The sequence below is a fragment of the Hylobates moloch genome, unplaced genomic scaffold (assembly GCF_009828535.3).
Source record: "Hylobates moloch isolate HMO894 unplaced genomic scaffold, HMol_V3 SCAFFOLD_5, whole genome shotgun sequence".
Taxonomy (NCBI): Eukaryota; Metazoa; Chordata; class Mammalia; order Primates; family Hylobatidae; genus Hylobates; species Hylobates moloch.
The window spans coordinates 156,025,939-156,048,954 of NW_026652280.1; the positions used below are offsets into that span (position 1 = coordinate 156,025,939).

Here is a 23,016-nt window from a genome sequence, read left to right on the forward strand (position 1 = left end):
TTCGATTGTATTTATTTTAACCTTTTACTTTTATAACAACTTCTGCTGATTAAGTTTTAAAGAACTTAACTTTGATAAGTTATTCCACTTACTTCTTAATTTCTTTTCATTAAGAAAAGGTTCCTTTATGCTACACATACAAGTTTTCAATTGTTATATATTATCAAGACCAGAAAGGCAACATGGTTTACTGCAGTAAGGTTAATTATTCAACAGTCTGCACACTGATGCAGACTTTTATTGCCGCTGTATAAGATTTTTAAGCTTTAATAATGAAAGGTCCAGTTTCTTACTTAGAACATCATAAAGTCAAAACAGCAATGTTTCTTTAATCTTTAAAGCTACTTTCACATAGAATGTTTTAAGTAATCTCTTTTTAAGTAATCTCTAAAATAAATTTCGGAAAGCTAAATAAATTGGCATTTGAAGGGCACTGAGAATTCGTAAGAACACATTACAAAACTACACTAAGATAGTGCAACTTATTCTAAAGCAGTGTCAGGAATTTACATTTTTTATTTTTAGAATAGCAATATACCTTCTAATTTTTGAGAGATATATGCAATATATGTGACAATGACAGAAGTCAATTAGCATATAGTATACACAGCTAAAAACAAGGTGGTACAAACACAATAAGCAGACTTAAAATTTTTACATCTAGATCTTCATAAGTACACATGGAAAAATCAGCATTTACACAATTTTAATAAAAAATCAACATCTACTTTCAGATATATGTTTTATACAAAGAGTTATGCATTCTAAGACAATTTTACATTTATATATTTCACATAATTGATATTCATAAAACAGAATAGAAATATTCAAGAAAGTACATTTCAGCTCCCTAGCATAGGTTTTACAAAAAAATGTGTTTCTTTCCTAGGCAGTAAAATGAAATAGAAACAAAACAATAGGAAAAGCCCGTAAGCTCAATGTGTCCTGCTCATACCTGTTTCATAAAAAGAACCTTTGAATTGTATTTAATCAAGCAATAGCTCCAACACAATCATTGTAAATTATTTGTATTTTGCCTTGTTCCGCAAAGCAGTTAATATGGGATGAAGAATGAATTTGCTGTATGGCATTAGGCATCAGCAAGACGGTGACCTTTGTACGTTGAATTTCAAGCTTTTCAAAATTTCAATATGAAATATATCCTACTTCTAAATTATATGTATAAAATGTTAAAAACCAATGAACCCATTATGTCGATTGTTATTTATTTAGCAAAAGTATCATTACAGACACTCATTTTCTATGCCAATTGAAATGCTATAAGCCATTGAACTGCATGAAAAGTCAATATGGTTAATTAACAAATGTATTTTAGAGCTACAAAATAACTTTCACATTAAATTACATAAGATGAAAGGATACATAAAATCAATCAATCACCAGCATTTCATATTCTGACTTGTGCCATGTGGGAACTTCGCAAAATAAGTCCACAATGGAACATTATCAGGGGGTATGACAGAAAAATGAGCAATTATATTCAGTCTCTGAAGAATTTAACAAACTAGAGAAATTATCTTATTTACTGCATTAGGATGACTTTTAAATTATGGCTTAGTTTGATCCGTTTAAAACTATATACAAAAATTATACATGATAGCACCTTAACATAACAAATAGTGAAATCAATTAGATAAAAATACGGGTATTAATGTTTTTCCGAGACTGATAAAATTTCATATTCATTGAAAGTTATGGCAACTGAACACACTTGGAAAAAAATCAGGTCTCTCTATATGAGTCAGAAATGTCATTGTTAAACTTTAACAAAGACCAAACATTTTGTAGATACTAGGCAGTAAGAAGGCAGCCCCCATCAGCAGGTAGCGCACCAAAAATGTTTGGTTTCATAATATAGTTTGGGAGAACTACCTCTACAAAGTCTATTCGTGCTGATGCTCCTGATGCTGCCATTTCTGGTGCCCGAAAAGCTGCTCCCTCCACATCCTCTGTTGTAGGTGTCACTGTATAGTCTCAGGCGATTGGGCAAGGGGCACACTCTGGATCTTCAGATGCTAAGATGAAAAAAATCAATTTCAATGCCCAAAAGATGGAACTCCTAATGCAGAAGGTGACTAAAATAATTACCAATTGGTTTACAGTACAGGGAGGTAGAAAGTTTACTTGTTTTAATGTAATTCTGTAGAAATAGGTTTTAAGTAATATTTTTGTAAAGAGGCATAGTTCTAGGATTAGGAAAAATGTTAGATAAAATAAAAACAGAAAATTAAACTCAGAGTGGAATTGGACCAGATGACGAAAAACATGCATACCCCTGACAGGAGCAAGCAAAACTTTCATATGACGATCATCAGGTGATAAGCCATTGTCATGAAAATAACTTGCTTACACTATCACTTCCAAGCTTCTACTCATTTCCAATAACTCTCTGAGATAACAAGCATGATTAAGGCATACTGTTTAAGGCATGATAGAAATGGACACGTTGATATTTTACTATGAATTTTAATGTCCCCTACACTCTCTGAAAATGACAAAATTTATGAATTTCCCTTCTATGAAATTTTCTTCTCCAGTATGGCAGCTCAAATCATATTAAGATAATTCAGCTTAATCTCCGTCGTGTTTGAAAAAGATCTCATATGAGAACATCACTGAAAGACACCAATGAGAAAGGTATATGTAAATGGACATACTGTAGAAGAACACATTTCATTACATTAAAAGAATTTTGATTGAAATAATGTTTTGGGTTGTAAACAAATAATTATTCTTCCCATTTATTTTTCTGTTAAATATTTAAATAGCAACTTTTGCCAGGCATCTCCATGTTTTAATGAAAATATGTGTAATTTGGATTTTGAGAGGAAATTTTAAAAACCATTGACTTGAATGCAGAATGATAAATGTATATATGAGAACAAAATCATTTATAAAGATATTTATCATCTCTAGATACAGCAATAGCTCAAATTAATGAAGTATGGCTATTTGAAATTAAATCATTTAAGCAACCACCCTTTTAATTTAAGAAACTGGCACTTTTATAATACTTGCTTTTACAGCTTGTGCACCTGACTCCATTATATTTGATATACTGTAGAGTAACAAATGATCATAAGTCATGACAGATTCTTATTGAACATAATTTTTCAGCAGAAACCATCCTGAATCAATTAATCATGCTATTACTCTAAGTTTCTCCCCATTTCTTCCAGAAAAGCCACCAATCACATTTCAATTAATAACTTACACATATTTTGTTTACAATTTTTTATGTACTACATTTTATTCAAACTAATTAAATGCTACAATTTTACCAACTTGTACTAATTTAAACGTTGGTTATGCTCAGACAAATGCAATTATGGCTACACAGAATATTAAACGATGATTGAATACATTAGCTGCATTAGAAATTTCTTTTTTCTCCATCTAAAGAGACTTTTATATTTTCCATTAAAAAATGATAATATAATGTTTCATTACAGTATTTTTGCATACAACTGAAATTAGTGTACATGGATCTTAAAATATTTTCACAATAGAATGTAAGAAGTGTAGTTCTAAAATCCACATAATTATTACTAACATTAGAAAAATTTGGCAAATACTCTAAAGGTTGAACAATTTCATGTATATGATAGGTACAATGGGAATATACATAGATTATTTGAACAAAAATTACTTAGCTTCATGTTTAATTGACAGGCAATACATAAACAGATTCCTTGTGAGAATATTTTGTCTCATGGATTTTGCCATAAGTTGGGTTTTATGTATTTATTTTTGGATGGAATATTAAATAGTCATTTAAAAGAGATGTTTACAGATTGATATAGCCATTTCACATGATTATCTTAACTCTCAATATATGTTTATAAAGTTCACATTCTTATTTTGCTGATATAAGGAAAATAACAGCATGTGTAAAATATTACAAAGAATATTATATTTTTATATTTTAAATACTCGACTATATTTTATAAATTACACATGGATCATGCTACATAGCTCAAATTCAAACTCAAATTGAATATAATTATGCATTCAGTGCACTTCTGAACGATTCTGAAATGTGCAACTTGATCCTGCTGAACTTAATACAATTGAATCTTAGTGTTTTGTCTCAGATCTCTCTGCCGTATCATTTGATCTTCTCATAGGGCATATAGATTATTCAAAAATAAAATTGTCTAACAGAACAGTAATATAGCAATCAATATTCTCAGCCCACTATTGAACCAGCCAAAATTTAACACCAGCTGAAAGCTTAAGGTATTACAGCATACAATTTGGCTTTGAAGATAGGGCATAAGTATACATCATTTTCTTTAAACATCAAGGTGATCAATACATAAATCTTTATAATGGCAAGCAACATTTTATTCTTTAAATACATTGTATAAATTTTCCCAATTTATGCATCATTTGTGGTATAACATTATTAAAAGTCAATGAATTAAGAGTATATTTTTATTACAAAATGCAGTCATCTGCTAGAGTAGTCTTTAGCTAACCATTAAGAAAATTTACATCATATAATTGTTGGCATACAAAAGTTCGAGCTAAATCATGCAATTATGTTCAAGCTAAGTTATGCTTGTTCTAAGATATACCTTATCACATTTTCAAATGTTTTGTTGATATGTTAAAGTGTTTCAAAAGGCTTAATAAAAAATGGAAGCATAATTATCTATGGCTTCCAAGACTCTACAGAAGAGGGAGTGAGTGCTGTAAGAGGTGGAAAACGGAGGGAGTGATAGAATGTCGGGAGAATTCAAGAAATAATTTTAAGAGCTAACTTATAATTGGGGTCTTTGTTTCTCCATAAGCGTTTACTATACAAAAAAAGAGAAGGAATTCTAGGCATCAGGAATTGCATGTATACATTTATTAAAACTTTAAAGGAAGTAACTTATTAGGAATGGTGAGATATTTTTTTCATAAGGGAGCTTAATATGGAGGGGATTGTTGGGAGATGAAACAACTTGCCTTTGGTACACTTATTTCTATACCTCACTCTTTTTTTATTCAATCTCAAAGAAAGAGTCCATCTACTCAGGTAAAATACTTGCCTCTATACTTAATACCAGGCTCAATCAACCTCTTCTATGAAGGACCTGGTTTGCTAAATTTTCCCCTTTCTTCTTTGGCATTATTCTCTCTACTGGCTCCTTAATCTTGGGCTGTGTGTACTCAACACCTCTGCTACCTCCTCTTCCACACCTAATATGTAAACCTGATAGCTAGCACACGTTGACGTTTATTTCTTGTTCACTGAACTAAAATTTATTCAGCATCTACTGTGTGTAGGCAATGTACTAAACCTTCTCCCCTGCCGAAAAGGGCAGTCAATCTTACTTCCTCACCAACTGTTCATTCATTGCCCCACTGCTCTCTGAATTTTGAGCCCCTCCACTTATCACACCTGCTTTGGTAACGTAAGATGAAAGCTGGAACTGACTCCCACATCTGCTGTTCTCAGGCTGAACTCAGGCAAGGAATTTGACTGTCTTGAGCTATAATCTTTGCAATCTGTAAAATGGACATAGTGACACTTTCCTCAATCTACTATAATGAATCTCAAAATGAAATATCATACACATGCCATGCTTTATCCATTGCCTAGCACATGAAAGCCTAGGGAATTGTTATTAGGTATAAATGTCCAAAAATCCTTCTGATTTCAAATCCAGCTAACATTTGTCAATCTTTACCTTTGGGATCTCTTTGCTGTCTTTCACTATTGATTATTCCCTATATCAAAGCCCTTCACTCTCTTGGAATCTATGACAAGTGCCTTTCCTGCTTCATCTCATACTTTACTGTCTCTTTCAGGTGCTTGTTCTCTGCCTGTCCCATAAATGTTGGTTTTCTTTTCTTTTAAGTATATTGTTCTTATCATTCAGTATGTGAGGATGTGCTCCCATAGTTTCACATAACATATGAGAATAGTAAAGACAAAATCTAGACTTCCAGCCCAATTATCTGTCTTTGTGCTTCAGAGTCCTCTATCTAACTGTATTTCAGGTAACTCTAATTGGATTCCTCAAACTGAATTCATCATTTCCTCTCTGAACAAGTTTCTTACTTTGGATTTTTTTTAACCTTCATTATTGATGTCACCATCTACTGGGTCATTCGCATCAGAAATCCAGAGACCTAGATTAGGCTTCTCCCTCTCATTTCTAACATCCAAGTAACCTTAATCTTGTGCCAATTTTATTTCCTAAATATTTCAGTAATTTATCCCTTTCTCTCAATCTCTGTTAACAAAGTTCTATAGAATAAATCCAAGTTTTGCCTTGATTATTACAATAACCTGTTGATTTATCTCTTCTTCCTCAAAACTCTACATGACTACAAAATGAAATTTAACCACATCATTCCCCGTTGTGGGCTGAGTTGTGTTCCCTCAAAATTCATAGGTTGAAATTTCAATTCCTGGTGTCTCAGAATAAGACTATATTGAAGATAAGGTATTTAAAGCAGTATTTAAGTTAAAATGAGGTCACTGGGGTGGACCATAATCCAATATGAGTGATATCTTTATACAAACAGGAGATTAAGATATATATATATAATATATAATATTTAATATATATTAAGATATATAATATATAATATGTAATATATAAGATATATAATATATAATATGTAATATATATATTAAGATATATAATATATAATATGTAATATATAAAGACATATATATTACATATATTTATAATATATGTAATATATGTATAATATATATAATATTATATATATATATATAGAGAGAGAGAGAGAGAGAGAGAGAGAAACCATGTAAAGGCTTGGGGAGAAGATGGCCATTCATGAGCCAAGGAGAGCGCCTTCAGAAGAAACCAACCTTGCTGACACCTTGATATTGGACTTCCGGCCTCCAGAAGTATAAGAAGATAAATTTCTATTGTTTAGTCCAACAAGTCTGTGGCACTTTGTTATGGCAGTCCTAGCAAATGGATACATGCTTTATGTATATTTCTTCAAGAGTTTCCCAGAGCACATAGGATATAATTTTAATGTAGCAAACCCCCACAGTGTGACCATATCTCCCTATTCAGCTTCCTCTCTGATGACTCTCTGCCATCATGCTATACTTCACCAACTCTTAACTGCTTACAGTTTGAAGTACACACTATATTCCTCACCTTTGTACCTCTGCTAACACTGCCCTCTTCATCTGACTCAACTCTTTCAGTTCTTCAGACTCAGTTTAATCAATATCTTTCCAAGAGCCTATCCTTACCCTAAAATGACTTTTAAGAAATGCACATAGAAAACTTGTAAAATATTGATACATAGAAGAAAAAAGAAAAATTACCATAAACTCTTGACCCTAATGTAAGCATTTTAACTGTTTAATGATTTTCCTTCCATCTTTTTAAGGCCCATTTTATTTAAACAATAGAGATTTTATTGTACAAAATTTTGCATTCTGTTTTTTTATTTGATTTAATATTATCTTTTGAGCATTGTCCCATCTTTAAAAAACAATGTTAATGGCTTCATAATATATTCCACCATGTTGGCTTACTTCAATAATTCTAATTATTCTTCTATAACCAGAAATTCAGAAGATGTTTCTGATTGTTCTGGGCGTAGAATAATAAATGGTATGGTATGATTCTCATACCTCTAACTCTAGACCTCTGTCTGGTCTCTGGATCTGTGTATCTCTTGGACCTCTTAACCAGGGAATTTTACTAAAACTTCATATATTCAAAACGAAACTCATTATTCTAATCTAGTACCTGTCCCATCCTCTAATTTTCTTCAAACTTTTTGTATCTGTTTATAGCATAATAGTTCACCCAAGCATCAAGCACCAAGTCTTCCAAGTTAACAACCAGTGTGTTATCCTTGACTTCCCTTTTCCTACAACCTTTCCCGATTCAAACTCAGCCATTAACTAAATATTTCGACTCTATCTCCTAAGAATACCTTGTATCTTTCCCCTGTATTCCACATTCCGCTGTCATTGATTTAAATTGGTTCTCGTAAGTTGCAGGCTATTGAAATGGTCTCTAAACCCATCTTGTGTCTTTAAACTCCTCAATTCCACCTTCCTCAGATTTGCTTCATAACTGTTTGTTACCCTTGAAAAATGCAAACCTGATGACATCACTCCTAGCTTAATGTTCTTCAGTGGATCATTGGATCCTTCAAAACCAAGTTCCAATCCTTTGGTATGGCCCTGTACTAGGTACCATATATAATGTTATTCAGTCTTTCTCACAAACACCTGAGGGAATCAGCCCAAGTTTTCTATTTTACATCAGTGCTTCTCAGAAAACTATATTGTGATTATCACTTATGAGTCCGTGTACCTGATTCCATCCCAAGATGGGAAATTTGATAGAAGAATCTATAAAAACTAAAAATATACAACATGTCTAAATATCTATGTTGGCAATATCTTCACTATAGGTTCAATGTAGGAAGAATACTAAAAGAGAGAGGAGACTAAAGAATAAAGAATTTGTAATAAAATCATAATCAGAACGAAAATAAAAACTATTTTTTCACATTTCTAAATTCCTTTGACATTGAGGTGTATGATAATTTTATAAAGTTCTCTGTAATAGAGACTTTGCTAGTTTATTCATTCCAGTGTCTCAAAGAGTCTGAAAAATATATGACATTTTACTCCTACTGTGAGCTTAATATATATAAACTTTTCAAGGCTCAGTTGATTATGAAATGTTGGAAAAACAATAGATACATTGCTAAAAATATTATTTTTCTAAAAATAACTCATAAAATCACAAGCAGTGATAGAGGTACACATTCATCATTTCTAACTGGAAATTTAATGGAGCCTTGGCAGTGAGTAATCATTACCAAAGGAGCACTAATGCAGAATTGACATTCAGTGCTAATGAATTAATTTTGAGTCTAATTGAGGGGAAACTTTGCTTTGAATGACACCACTATGAGGCATGCTTATTGCTATGATTTTTGTTATTATGATGTTTAAGAATGTTCTGATGCTTTCATTGTATAAGATGTAAATATCTTCTTATTTAGGGCACAATTATAGCAAGAAGATTTAGGAATAGAAAATGATAAATAACCCTTGGAATCAGAAGGTCCATGCTTGCAAAGTCTGAATGCCATCAGATTCCAACTTCCAAAAATTCTTTAAGTTCACTTTGGGAGGGTAAAAGGATATGCCCTTTCATCACCAAGCCTGCTACTGAGTTCACACTTTGCTGGTTATCCACTTTCCCTCAGTTTGATGCTCCACTTGCAGACCCTAGTCCTCTTCCACCTTTGAACACAACAACTCTATCTCCTTTCAAAACCACAGCTCCCATCAAGAGCTCTTAGCCTTAGTGGAGATAAAGTAAGGAGCAGATTCCACTTTCTCTCACTTTCACCACCTATTATTGTTTTCTTTTCAGGTGTAGTGATTTTAAAATAGACAAACACAACAAACCTTTGTCATTAGAAGACTCACCCTCCTGGGCTCTTCCTTTCCACCATTTGAGTGTTAGAAATAATAATATACTAAAGCAAGAGCATTGTGTTGAATTTATCTTGGGCTTCATTCTTTTGCCATTTGAGAATGTTTCATCTTGCCAAATGGTAACGGATACACTATTGAAAGTTACAGGTGCCTTCAGACATAGTTAACTATTTCTTTCCAAACTTTCTATCTGCCACAAAATGTTATTTTCCATTTGGCAGAGACATCCAGGGAGCTTTGTTTTCACTCATTACTGCTGGTGAATCTGAGGTTATCCTGGCCACAGGCTGGTTGCCAGGTCACTCCTGAGGTGACTGGTATTTGTTCAATAGCGCTGTTTATCTATCACTTACATAAAAGGAACGGTCAGGCCGGGCGCGGTGGCTCATGCCTGTAATCCCAGCACTCTGGGAGGCCGAGGCGGGCGGATCACGAGGTCAGGAGATCGAGACCATGGTGAAACCCCGTCTCTACTAAAAATACAAAAAATTAGCCGGGCGTGGTGGCGGACGCCTGTAGTCCCAGCTACTCGGGAGGCTGAGGCAGGAGAATGGTGTGAACCCAGGAGGCGGAGCTTGCAGTGAGCCGAGATTGCGCCACTGCACTCCAGCCTGGGTGACAGAGCGAGACTCTGACTCAAAAAAAATAAAAAAATAGAAAAAGGAACTGTCTTCAGCAGCTTGCTTATTCGGATGCTCTCAAGGGCCTTAGTTCCTTAGCTGCAGGAATCTGGTGCCTATTAGTGTCGGCACTTCAAAAGTTCACCTTAGCTGTATTCTTCTAGCTACCCTTAGCTCTTTTTTTCTGATGGGCATCATGCAACGAGTGCCTGAAACAGAGTACATTTTAAATGAATACTGGCTGCATGTTGTGCAGATGTCGTATTGACCATCTTGTCAACTGAAGCCTCTGCTGGAACCCTCGCTGATATATAAGCACCTGCCCTGGTGCTTAAGTTACCCTTTTCAAGCAAGGAAAGTTGTTTTCTCTAGGTTCATTGCGGGTGGGGTGGAAGTAGTTCCCCTCCACTGGGATGTTCTCAGGTGAAATAACCAGAGTCACCTTATTTTTACGGCTTTTGTTGTTTACTCATTCTTTCCCTAAAGGCTAATGGCAACAAACAACTTTCTGATGGCAAACAGATGCTGAGACTTTTTAAAGGACCAGCAATCTTTGTGCCCTCATGCTCCTCTTCCCTAGAAATAATTGTCATTGTTTTCCTAGGACAGCAATAGTTGTCATATATTCCCAGTTGCTACAGTAAGACCCAGCCAGCATTATACCTTACTTACTGGCTTAAATATTCAGTGTTCCTTAACACATGATAGGGTATTGACTCTATTTGTTAGAAATTCCTTATATCCAGTGACAAATAAATTGTAACCATGTATTTTCTTCTTCAGTTACAAAGTTCCTTACTGAAGACTAGAGAATGTGGATACTCTTTGTTTTAATCAGTGTGTCATCACTAGTAGAAATATTGCAAATTGTCTTTTAGTCTGCTGATTTAATTGCCACGTTACCCTATCTTCTGACACTTCAGACACAGGGCTATGGATAGTTGATGTTCTCTTCTTAACATTAACAAACATGAAATAAAGTTAGTGACCAAATTACTGAGCGCTGACTGTCACCATATTTGAAACATCCAAATGGGCTTCACTAGCCTTCTTTTCTGGCCAATATGCTTTTCACACACATTTTAATAGTGCATGTTTGAAGCTGTGTTGTTGAATATCATTACAGACATTTGTTTTTAGTTTTATCAAGCAAATTCCTCCATCCATCTATTCATCCAACTATTCTTCCAACTATTTTATTCTGCATACTTGCTACTGCTCTAGGCAATGGAGATAGAAATATAAAAGACATTCATATTTCTATCTATGAGTCCCCATAAGAGAATTCATAGACCTGCAAGGGAAACAAGCAAATAAATAAACAATTCTAGCACAATGAAATTATTATTTTTTTCTTCTTTTTTTGCTAAGAGAGCACATAAGAGGGATGGCAGAGCCAGTCTGAGTGGGTCCAGAAAAGGCTTTCTGAAAGAGCTTTTCTTCATTGAGCCATAAAGGATAAGTAAGTAAGTTAATCAAAGAGTAGAAAAAGATGTATCAGGCAGAAGGAACGATATATACAAAGGCCCCAAGATAAGAGTGTAATTTAGGGTGACTGAAGCATACAGCATGAGGAGAGAAAAGAGAGACAGATGATAGGCAGGTCATGAAGGGCCATTATCTTAAGGAGTGTAGAAACATTTTCTTGAATGTCATTGAAGTTATTATGGTTTTTAAAGTGGAAAGTGACATTGAATTTGCATCTTAGCTTTGGAAAAACAGAGTGGAGTGTGGCAGAGTGGAGGCAGAGAAATAGTTGATTTTAACAGTTGAGGCATGAGATAATGATAACCTGAACTAATGCAATGGTAGTAGAGATTAAGAGAAAAGAGTAAGTACTCATAGTTGTAACTTTACATTTATTTATGTAGTTATTCTGTTAATGTCTGTCTCTCTGATTAAATGTAAGCTACATACGGACAAAGATAGGGTTTACTTTTGTCCATTACCGTATTTCCTATGCCTAACACGACGCGGGGCATACAAATGTCTAATAAGCGTATTTGTTGAATGAATGCTCTAATGAATGAATTTAAAAAGTACAAACTATTAATGCATACCATGCACTGGGCAGAATACTAGGCAATGGGGATACAGAGATAAACAAGCTAGGCAAGATTCCTGTTCTCAAGGTCAAGTTTTTAAAATGGGAGAGACAAGTAAAAAATAAGAGAATTTGTAATATTAACCAGTGTTATATGGAAGTTAAAATAGTTTTTGGAAGGTGCCTGGGGTCGGAATGGCTGCTTTAGATTGGAGGGTCATCAAAGACCTTTTGCAGCAAGTGACATTTGATTTGAGATTTAAATGATAAAAAAGGAGTCAGCCTCTGGGGGCCGAGAGTTCCAGACAGGAGGAAATGAATAAGCGAAATAGACAGATTTGACAGAACTTGTTGACTGATCAGATGTGGGAGTAAGAAATAGGCCTAAGATGATTCATAGGATCTAAAAAAATGTTATTTCTATTAACTGAGCTTGGAGATACTGGAAAAAGTACAGATAGTGATGTAAGTGATGAATTCAATACTGAAACTGTTGACTTTAAGGTACCTGTGATGCGTTGAAATACATGGATGATAATTCACCTCTAAAATATACTTTCATTCTCACACATAGTGGGAGTTGAACAATGAGAACACATGGACACAGGGAGGGGAACATCACACACAGGGGCCTGTTTGGGGGTGGGGGGCTAAGAGAGGGATAGTAGGTGATGGGTCAATGGGTGCAGCAAACCACTATGGCATGCGTATAACTACGTAACAAAACTGCACATTCTGCACATGTACCCCAGAACTTAAAATATAATAAAAAAGATATGAACCATGACTCTAAAAAGTTATTACAATAATGTTCTCTAGGTGAAACTCCTTAACTGGAAATATCTTTAGTTAACTACATTTGCTGAAAATTTTCCAAATACTTGCAGCTATTCAGGGCAAATAGACTCTGTTCTGATGATTCAGAATTTTCTGCTAAAGTGGACATTCAAAGGTAACATGACTATTAGTTCTTGGCAGGCTTTGTCCAGGACTAATTATTCCCAGGCAGAAATCTGAATATCTGGGGTCTTTTACTGTACTTCTCCCTATAATAATCGGTGAAAATACTCAGTTTTAATTTTTGATTTTATTATAAAAAGTTTCATTTCCATTGAAAGAAGCCTGATTCTTTTAAGATCCCACTCTCTATTTTTGCCCATCATAATAATCTATGTGCCATCTATAAGAACACACTACCAGTTTTCCATGTTCTACCTAGACTTGAGGGTCTGGTTGAGAGGTGGGTAGTTTACTGCAAATATTTTTCAATACTATCTTGGGCCATAGATAGTTTCCTTTATATTATAAATGAGAAGGGTGATGATTAGACTTCTTTAACAAGGATACTTTTGTGGTTAATTTTGAAAGGTGGTGTGCTAATGACCATCCAAGCTAGACAGTGCTCTTTGTGTACAGACAAGCCAGAGACTGCCCTACTACCCTCACACGCAGCTACCGTGGATCTGAAGAATTATCGTAACAGAGAAGACACAACTGTAAGTAATTTGACCTGATAAACTTACCCTGTTTTTCAGATAACTTTTAAAAAGTACCAGAAAGCTACACTGTAGCAACTGATTTTATGACGTGTGGGTAGGGCTTGACAGGCACTTGTCTGTTTGAACTGCAAGAACACCTGTGATTTCCAGCTCCACCCCACACAGACGCTGCAGGGCATAAGGCATAAAGCAAAGAGCCTCTGGTTTAGAAATAAGACTCTCCATTAGCCTTTTCTGTCACAGCTATTCTAGTTGGATACCTGTATGGACAGCTGAATCCTGCTGTTTCACTTCTATGGCCCAGCTTAACACTTTATTCCCTAGCATATATCCTTGAACTTGATTTTCTTTTTATTTATTTATTAATTTATTATTGTACTTTAAGTTTTAGGGTACATGTGCACGATGTGCAGGTTTTTTACATATGTATCCATGTGCCATGTTCGTGTGCTGCACCCATTAACTCGTCATTTAGCATTAGGTGTACCTCCTAATGCTGTCCCTCCCCTCTCCCCCCACCCCACAACAGTCCCCGGAGTGTGATGTTCCCCTTCCTGTGTCCATGTGTTCTCATTGTTCAATTCCCACCTATGAGTGAGAACATGTGGTGTTTGGTTTTTTGTCCTTGCGATAGTTTGCTGAGAATGATGATTTCCAGTTTCATCCATGTCCCTACAAAGGACATGAACTCATCATTTTTTATGGCTGCATAGTATTCCATGGTGTATATGTGCCACATTTTCTGAATCCAGTCTATCGTTGTTGGACATTTGGGTTGGTTCCAAGTCTTTGCTATTGTGAATAGTGCCACAATAAACATACGTGTGCATGTGTCCTTATAGCAGCATGATTTATAGTCCTTTGGGTATATACCCAGTAATGGGATGGCTGGGTCAAATGGTATTTCTAGTTGAACTTGATTTTCTACCTCCATGGATGAACTCAACTTTTATCAGATCTGTTTGCAAGGTTACTCCTTTTTGGTCTGATTTCTGCTCCTATGTCTCTGTAGGCTGGACTTGTTAAATTGCTTGTCACGTTCAGCAGGACTCAAAATGTAGATTGAACCTGTTACTCTTTAGGAGTCAAAATCCATTAAAAAGTATTTGAGATTCTTTTGTCACCACTGCAATATTTTTCACTAACATTCTCATTTTTCTAAATCAATATGTTGATACAAGGTCATATTACGTTGTGTCTGCTAAATTGTTTAAGAATACCATTTGCTGAATTTATCTAAAGAACATTATCCGTGAACATTATCTAGAAAAATATGAACATTATTAATGATGTGGCAGATAAGAATGTAAAAATTTATAAATTGCCAATAGCAATTGAAGTAATTAAATGGCAGTCCTTTTCAACTTTTCTATTTAAAAATGCTTTGTATATACATAACATTAAAATATAACTTTCATAAATTTATAACTGATTATTTCACATATGCTTTTTCATTGTAATTTTAATTTTTACAATTGTACTTATAAAATGAGAGTGCTTTCCTCCTCTTTCTCACACTCTTTCACTTACTTCTCTCCTTGACCTGAGCCTCAAGTGACCCAAATATATAACCTATAATGTATTTTGTCTCCTACAAACTCTAAGATTATTTCATTTAATTAAAAGCCTTTGGAATTCTAATGAAAGTTGGTTAGACAAATATTTAACTTCATTCATGAATAACTTGGGAAGAGATAACACTTTTATGATATTAAATCTTTCCATATAAGAAGTTATATATGTCTTTTCATTTATTCAAATCTTCTTTTATGTCCTTCAATAAGAATTTATAGTTTTATTTCAGAAGCATATGCCTTCCTTGTAAAACTTATTCCTAAATATCACATACGTTTTGTTGCTCTAGTGAATGGAATATTTATTTCTGTTTCTTTCATCAATGCTTTTTTTCTAGAATGAAAAAACCTATATTAATCTACTCATTTTATTTCCAATCATCTTATAAAATATTCTTATTCATTCTAGTATATATTAGGCCTCAGATTTGCTAAGTGTACATAGTATGGCCATATGGTTAGCAAAGAATATAACTGTCACTCATAATTGTTACTACTCAGATTTATAAGTAAGACAGATCTGTCTTTGAATCCCTAATCCAGCTTTAAGGATTGTGCAATATTGGTCACATTGCTCAGTCTCCTTAAGTCTTTTTTTCCTCATCTATAAAATGGGAACTGATAATGGTACCTATATTATAATGATACTTTGTGAATTTAAAGTATTAATACATATAAAGTACGTTAGTCTAGTATCTGGCAGGTATAAAGCACTGAGAAATGATGAGGTGAAGAGATTCTCCAAGCAACATGGAAAAAAATGATACAAACAAAAAATACAATGCCAGATGACTCTTTAGGAAAATAGAATTCAACAAAGAATGTATTTCAGCTAGCAGTAAACTTTTAAAAGTTTAAAAAACAACAAATAAAAACAAAAACCCTGATGAGAGTATTGATATGTGCATAAACAAAACAATATATAATAGGAATAGAATGGTGAATTAAATTTTGGGAATTTTGGAAACCACTGGAATTGAGCTCATAAGTTGGCTGTAGTAGAAATAGAGATATTCAGTGTAAATCACATCACTTAGTTCACTTTAACTTACTAATACTAAAAGATTAATATAATTTCTACAAATATTAACACATATTATTAAAACCTAAATTAAATAATTTGAGTAGGTTCTCTAGGAAAGTTTTCTTGTTGGTTTTAAAATGGGTCAAAATGAACATATCATACTGTCATTTAAAGAAACTTTTTTTCACTATTTTGAATTCCTTGTTTCTTTCTCAACTTTGTTAGCTCTTAACAAAAGCATTACCTTTACAGAAAGGTTAACATTTAAATTTATACAATTTAGCTAAGAAAAGCTTCCCCAAATGTGATTAATTTACACTTGTCAAAAGAAATGGACTTAAATATATATCAGAATCCATTAACGCTAATTGCCATCAGAGCAAAATAAAAGGGAATAAAATCTCTTGGGTCAACTAATAATAAAAACCTTCACTACCTGACAAAGGAAGAAAGAATATTCAAATTAGCTGTCTGTCAATGGCATATTGGATTTTGGGATCATAAATGAATGTAATAAAGTTTGGATACCACCCATATAGTCAGCCTACTATATAGGTGTGTGATGCCAAAATAATGTGTTAGAAAAGTTGTTGAATAAACTTCAGGAATCGTGATGCATGTACTTACTGTTTTCAAACTGAGATGTATTAAAATTAGTCTTCATTCTACTTGCTGAAAAATATCAAGACTCTCAATTCCAATGCATTTCTTAATTCTCATATATACAGATGATACACAGCTTGTCACACTCAGCAAAAACATGCAACATTATAAGTTGTATATGAAGCAGTAGATTTGGGTTCTAGATCCATGCAAAATTTTTTGGGCAGGGGTGGCAGGGGAATTTATTTCTCTTTATGAATAGTGACATTCATTTTCTGATCAGATCAGTTACCTGGGCTTAAGAATGAAATTTATTGTATTGCTGTCAATTGCTCCTTTGAGAGCTGTCAATATTTGCTTTATGCACTTAGGTGCTCTGCTGTTGAGTTCATATATATTTGCAATTGTTACATCTTCCTGTTGAATTGACCCTTTTATCATTATGTAATGACTTGTCTCTAGAGACAAGATTCTAGGCATTGAGGAGGTTACCAAGATATATAAAAGGACTCAAAAGGCCATTCCTTGAGAACTAGAGGTCAGATAACTCAGGAAATGCAAAATGAGCACAAGCACTGTGGGCATTTTAGAGCAAATATCTTATGACTCATAATTTAGTGGATAGGAAGAGTTGATTCTGATATAAATATTTTGACTTCCTGAGCAGTTGTCATCTGGATCCTGCTGTGTAACTGCCGCTGTGAAGCAAAGCAGGCAAAGCAAGGTCAGAAATGGTAAACCTTGAATCCAGAGGTCCTGCCACAATTCCCATCTAAAAGAAACAAGAAAGAAAAAAGAGAAAGAGACCTTCTAGCACGCTAATATTGGTGTAGCCTGGATGGCCCTTGTCTCTCTGGATTTATTTTTTTTTTATTATTATACTTTAAGTTCTAGGGTACATGTGCATAATGTGCAGGTTGTAAATTTGAGTTTTTTGTAGATTCTGGATATTAGCCCTTTGTCAGATGAGTAGGTTGCAAAAATTTTCTCCCATTCTGTAGGTTGCCTGTTCACTCTGATGGTAGTTTCTTTTGCTGTGCAGAAGCTCTTTAGTTTAATTAGATCCCATTTGTCAATTTTGGCTTTTGTTGCCATGGCTTCTGGTGTTTTAGACATGAAGTCCTTGCCCATGCCTATGTCCTGAATGGTATTGCCTAGGTTTTCTTGTAGGGTTTTTATGGTTTTAGGTCTAACATTTAAGTCTTTAATCCATCTTGAATTAATTTTTGTATAAGGTGTAAGGATGGGATCGGTTTCAGCTTTCTATATACGGCTAGCCAGTTTTCTCAGCACCATTTATTAAATAGGGAATCCTTTCCCCATTTCTTGTTTTTGTCAGGCTTGTCAAAGATCAGATGGTTGTAGATGTGTGGTATTACTTCTGAGGCCTCTGTTCTGTTCCATTTGTCTATACCTCTGTTTTCATACCAGTACCATGCTGTTTTGGTTCAAGTACCATGCTGTTTTGGTTACTGTAGCCTTGTAGTGTAATTTGAAGTCAGGTAGTGTGATGCCTCCAGCTTTGTTCTTTTGGCTTAGGATTGTCTTGGCAATGCGGGCTCTTTTTTGGATCCATATGAACTTCAAAGTAGTTTTTTCCAATTCTGTGAAGAAAGTCATTGGTAGCTTGATGGGGATGGCATTGAATCTATAAATTACCTTGGGCAGTATGGCCATTTTCACAATATTGATTCTTCCTATCCATGAGCATGGAATGTTCTTCCATTTGTTTGTGTCCTCTTTTATTTCATTGAGCAGTGGTTTGTAGTTCTCCTTGAAGAGGTCCTTCACATCCCTTGTAAGTTGGATTCCTAGGTATTTTATTCTCTTTGAAGCAATTGTGAATGGGAGTTCACTCATGATTTGGCTCTCTGTTTGTCTGTTATTGGTGTATAAGAATGCTTGTGATTTTTGCACATTGATTTTGTATCCTGAGACTTTGCTGAAGTTGCTAATCAGCTTAAGGAGATTTTGGGCTGAGACGATGGGGTTTTCTAAATATATAATCATGTCATCTGCAAACAGGGACAATTTGACTTCCTCTTTTCCTAACTGAATACCCTTTATTTCCTTCTCCTGCCTGATTGCCCTGGCCAGAACTTCCAGCACTATGTTGAATAAGAGTGGTGAGAGAGGGCATCCCTGTCTTGTGCAGTTTTCAGAGGGAACGCTTCCAGTTTTTGCCCATTCAGTATGATATTGGCTGTGGGTTTGTCATAAATAGCTCTTATTATCTTGAGATACAGCTCATCAATACCTAATTTATTGAGAGTTTTTAGCATGAAGGACTGTTGAATTTTGTTGAAGGCCTTTTCTGCATCTATTGAGATAACCATGTGGTTTTTGTCTTTGGTTCTGTTTATATGCTGGATTACGCTTATTGATTTGCATATGTTGAACCAGCCTTGCATCCCAGGGATGAAGCCCACTTGATCATGGTGGATAAGCTTTTTGATGTGCTGCTCGATTTGGTTTGCCAGTATTTTACTGAGAATTTTTGCATCGATGTTCATCAGGGATATTGGTCTAAAATTGTCTTTTTTGGTTGTGTCTCTGCCAGGATGATGCTGGCCTCATAAAATGAGTTAGGGAGGATTCCCTCTTTTTCTATTGATTGGAATAGTTTCAGAAGGAATGGTACCAGCTCCTCCTTGTACCTTTGGTATAATTCGGCTGTGAATCCATCTGGTCCTGGACTTTTTTTGGTTGGTAAGCTATTAATTATTGCCTCGATTTCAGAGCCTGTTATTGGTCTATTCACAGATTCAACTTCTTCCTAGATTAGTCTTGGGAGGGTGTATGTGTCCAGGAATTCATCCATTTCTTCTAGATTTTTTAGTTTATTTGCATAGAGGTGTTTATAGTATTCTCTGATGGTAGTTTGTATTTCTGTGGGATTGGTGGTGATATTCTCTTTATCATTTTTTATTGCGCCTATTTGATTCTTCTCTCTTTTCTTCTTTATTAGTCTTGCTAGTGGATCAATTTTGTTGATCTTTTCAAAAAACCAGCTCCCAGATTCATTGATTTTTTGAAGGGTTTTTTGTGTCTCTATCTCCTTCAGTTCTGCTCTGATCTTAGTTATTTCTTGCCTTCTGCTAGCTTTTGAATGTGTTTGCTCTTAAGAAACTGCATCAACTAATGAGCAAAATAACCAGCTAACATCATAATGACAGGATGAAATTCACACATAACAATATTAACCTTAAATGTAAATGGGCTAAATGCTCCAATTAAAAGACACAGACTGGCAAATTGGATAAAGATTCAAGACCCATCAGTGTGCTGTATTCAGGAGACCCATCTCACATGCAGAGACACACATAGGCTCAAAATAAAGGGATGGAGGAAGATCTACCAAGCAAATGGAAAGCAAAAAAAGGCAGGGGTTGCAATCCTAGTCTCTGATAAAACAGACTTTAAACCAACAAAGATCAAAAGAGACAAAGAAGGCCATTACATAATGGTAAAGGGATCAATTCAACAAGAAGAGCTGACTATCCTCAATAAATATGCACCCAATACAGGTGCACCCAGATTCATAAAGTAAGTCCTTAGAGACCTACAAAGAGACTTAGACTCCCACACAATAATAACAGGAGACTTTAACACCCCACTGTCAACATTAGACAGATCAATGAGACAGAAAGTTAAAAAGGATACCCAGGAAATGAACTCAGCTCTGCACCAAGCGGACCTAATAGACATCTACAGAACTCTCCACCCCAAGTCAACAGAATATACAGTTTTTTCAGCACCACACCACACCTATTCCAAAATTGACCACATAGTTGGAAGTAAAGCTCTCCTCAGCAAATGTAAAAGAACAGAAATTATAACAAACTGTCTCTCAGACCACAGTACAATCAAACTAGAACTCAGGATTAAGAAACTCCCTCAAAACCGCTCAACTACATGGAAACTGAACAACTTGCTCCTGAATGACTACTGGGTACATAACGAAATGAAGGCAGAAATAAAGATGTTATTTGAAACCAGTGAGAAAAGAGACACAGCATACCACAATACCACAATCTCTGGGACACATTTAAAGCAGTGTGTAGAGGGAAATTTATAGCACTAAATGCCCACAAGAGAAAGCAGGAAAGATCTAAAATGGACACCCTAACATCACAATTAAAAGAACTAGATTTATTTTTATCTTAAGGACTACTACACTGTGAGAACCTGTGAGAAGCTTCTCTTGGCTTCATTTGTACTCCTTCCCTCTGCAAACTTAACAACCACTTTCACTTACCATGCATCAACCATGTAAAGACACTATTGGTATAATACATATATCACATTACATATAGTGCCTAAATACATAATACATATCAGAAAGGCTAAATGCCCTGCTCTAAGGTATGAAAGTACTAAGAGTTGAAAAAGATTTGGAATCATGTTTGCTGCAATCTAAAGCAAGCTCCCCTCCACTTGGCCATGATGTTTCTGCTAAAGGCAGGGAACCAAAGGCTAAGTTAAGGAAAATGAATCCAGATTTTATTTTGTAAACTTAAAAAAATCACCCATAGAACTGTTGATTTTTAAAAATGCTGGCATATTTTTAAAACTTGTATTAGATTTTCATACTTTTAATTTTGCTATTAAAAATGTTGGAACAGCTCATCTAACAGCTGTTTTTCCCCCAAAGGAATACTCATTTTTACTATATAATTTTCAAGTAATAACTTCATTCTATATGAGAGTGTAAAGATATCTGGATATCTGGATTCCCCTTGGATCAAGTTACCCTAAGTAAGTTGGCTTAAAAATAGGTAGTTTATCATTACCAAAAAATTCATATTCCTGCTTCTCTCTCTGTCCTTAAATTTAGAGACAGGGTTTTGCTCTGTTGCCAGGCTGGAGTGCAATGGTACAATTTTAGCTTATTGCAGCCTTGATATCCTGGGCTGAAGAAATCCTCCTGCCTTTGCCTCCCAAGTAGCTAGGACCACAGGCACACATCACAAGGCTTGGCTAATTTTTAAATTTTTTTTTTGTAGAGATGGGATCTTACTACATTGTCCAGGCTAGTCTCAAACTCCTGACCTCAAGTGATCTTCCCACCTCAGCCTCCCAAAGTGCTAGGATTACAGACCAGCCACCATGCCTGGTTCCATGTTCCTGTTTCATCTTATTTGTTCAGTAACACAAGGGTGAAGAATCAGTGTGCATTTCTATTTAAAACTACAGATGGAAAAATATGATGGAAAACAATAAAAGAAATTTTAGAGAAGTTAATTATCCTTGTTTCAAATATATCCAAGGATCTCAACTAAAAAACAGGCCACAGTTGGAACTATGCTGATTTACTTATTTAATGCTTATTCTGCAGATACACTGGGACTAACAAACATAATCATAATTTAATGAGACTCTGTATCATCTATTCAAAACTTTATCAGTGAAATATCTGCCAGGCTTTACAAGGTAGTAAATTTTACTTATGAACCAATATTGAATGCTAATCATTATACTTAATATAAACACTACAAAATATTTATATAAGTGACTGAATTTCAACCGAAGCAAGGATTTCAGATTTCTCATTGTTATTATGAAGGGAAAAAGCTGTCTGCTTCCCTAAATCAGCTGAGTTCATATTTCTCACCCATTTTCTCCTACCATGTGCTCAGTGTAGCTCTGCCTTCATCTTGGATTACACTCTTTCACATGTTTCTTTCTGCAACAGTCTAAAACTTATTTCAAATGCAAAATTTTCTATCAGAAATTATTTAAAATTATTTAAGAGGAACAAATGGGTGGGGCATGGTGGCTCACACCTGTAGTCCCAGCACTTTGGGAGGCGAGGTGGGCGGATCACAAGGTGAGGAGTTTGAGACCAGTGTGGCCAACATGGTGAAACCCCATCTCTACTAAAAATACAAAAATTAGCCAGGTGTGGTGGCACACGCCTGTAGTCCCAGCTACTTGGGAGGCTGAAGCAGGAGAATCGCTTGAACCCAAGAGGCAGAGGTTGCAGTAAGCTGAGACCAGGCCATTGCACTCAGCCTGGGTGACAGAGTGAGACTCTGTCTCAAAAAAGAAATAAAAAAAAAACAAAGAAAGGAAAAAGAGAAACAAATGGAAGGCGCTAATTTCTTATTAAGAACTCAAGTAGAACAGAATTCCAGTAAAATACAGCTTATTTTATAATTTTAGATAGAT

General features: G+C 34.9%; 1 protein-coding gene across 5 annotated transcripts in view; it reads right to left on the minus strand.

Annotated features, from left to right (window-relative positions):
• Positions 1-455: 455 nt before the first annotated feature.
• LOC116469908 (leucine-rich repeat-containing protein 7-like) overlaps positions 456-23,016 on the minus strand; it is a 323,159-nt gene continuing 300,598 nt past the window's right edge. For all 5 annotated transcript variants that reach the window (XM_058439675.1, XM_032155628.2, XM_032155630.2 and 2 more), the window contains exon 8: positions 456-2,036. In XM_058439675.1, the coding sequence (XP_058295658.1) occupies positions 2,030-2,036 (7 nt within the window). In that variant the 3' untranslated portion in view covers positions 456-2,029. The remainder of the gene's footprint in view (positions 2,037-23,016) is intronic.